This window comes from Penaeus chinensis, chromosome 18 (assembly GCF_019202785.1).
Source record: "Penaeus chinensis breed Huanghai No. 1 chromosome 18, ASM1920278v2, whole genome shotgun sequence".
Classification (NCBI taxonomy): Eukaryota; Metazoa; Arthropoda; class Malacostraca; order Decapoda; family Penaeidae; genus Penaeus; species Penaeus chinensis.
The window spans coordinates 1,568,242-1,569,714 of NC_061836.1; the positions used below are offsets into that span (position 1 = coordinate 1,568,242).

The window sequence follows — 1,473 nt, forward strand, 5'->3', positions numbered from 1 at the left end:
TGCAATGTTTGTGACAATTTTATTTGCTGATGGTGGTGTCAACAATCCCGTTTTTTTTCTCTATAACTCTCGTGACTGAGCAAAGTCTCAATTTATCATAGGCATATAGCTGCGAAAGCGCGAAAGAGAGAAAGAGAGAAATAGAGAAATAGAGAAAGAGAGGGGGTGGGGGTAAGAGAATAGAGAAGATAAACAGATAAACAATGACTTTACCCTTTACTTCAAAAACAATGATACTATACACTCTTTCGAACATTTCCGTCCGAGCATGTCCATTTAACTCTTTAATATGTAAGCAATTAAAAAAATAAAATTTCCTGCATCGCTATTCTCCCTTGAGCAGGACTCGAACCCTCACTCACTCTAGGTCATTGGTTCTTGACCTTTTAACCACTACGCTCCCTTTAGGAAATTGCATTTGTAAATAAAATGCCCTCCAAGATTTTTAAAGAAAATTATAAGAATGTTTTGTTAGTCTTTCTACTAAGTAAGAATTAGTGGCATTATAATCAAACTTTCCCTTATGTGACCTTGCGCTCGTTAAGAGAATAACAAAGATAATTAGAGCCATCACTGCCTTTTTTCCCCAAGGACTCGCGCCGCCTTTGGAAAATACTGAAGCCCAATTAGGGAGGCGCGCCCCCTAGTTTAAGAACCACTGCTCTAGGTGCTGCAAGAGTGACTAAGTTGTACCCCTGCAGTAGGATGATAATTAGACAATCAGCAGTTATACGTTATTTGACTTATTACATCTAAAAACAAGAGAAAGCTTCACGGTACATTCAACTTCAGATAGATTTAGAGTTATATCTGTAGTTCGGATTGACAAATACACTGACAAATAGAACTTTGATTATCAATTTTCACTCGTTCTCCTCATCCCTAGATTATCTTATGATGACGATAAAGAACAGGGAAGATGCAGAGAAGTGAAAACGTGGTAAGGGAGAGTGAAATATAAACTAAGCAAATATAGGAAAATTAAAGGAAAACACGCAAAATAGATCAAATAAATCGAAATGATCGAGAAAAAAAACGACAATAATATACAAAATAAACAAAAAAGAAAGTCTATAACCAAAACAAAAAAAAAATGTTCCTAACAAATAATTACAAAACGGTCGCCAGCCAATCCGAAGTTTGTACTCAATACGCTCCCTTCTCGTGGAAATGAAGGTCCTGGAGGCTGGCGACGAAGTACTCAAGGTTGACCTCGCCGTAGCTCGGGTCAGTGGCCGACGAGATGGCTGAGGTCAACGACGCCTCAGAGATGTTGAGGTTGTAGACGAGGTTGTAGGTGGAGGCCACGTGGCGGACCTCCTCCGGCGGCAGGTACCCTGCGGGGGCATGGGGTTAGTTTTCGTTTTCGCTTTCAGTATATTCGGCTTTCATTTTCATAAAAAAAAAATAAAAAACGTACATATATACATGTATATGCTATACATAATACATATACTATTTGTAATATATATA

At 38.4% G+C, this 1,473-nt stretch overlaps 1 protein-coding gene across 4 annotated transcripts in view; it reads right to left on the minus strand.

Moving 5' to 3' along the window:
• The window catches only part of LOC125034736, a 29,392-nt gene continuing 27,919 nt past the window's right edge, over positions 1-1,473 (minus strand). For all 4 annotated transcript variants that reach the window (XM_047626672.1, XM_047626675.1, XM_047626673.1 and 1 more), the window contains one exon: positions 1-1,337. In XM_047626672.1, coding sequence (XP_047482628.1) covers positions 1,147-1,337 — 191 coding nt within the window. In that variant the 3' untranslated portion in view covers positions 1-1,146. The remainder of the gene's footprint in view (positions 1,338-1,473) is intronic.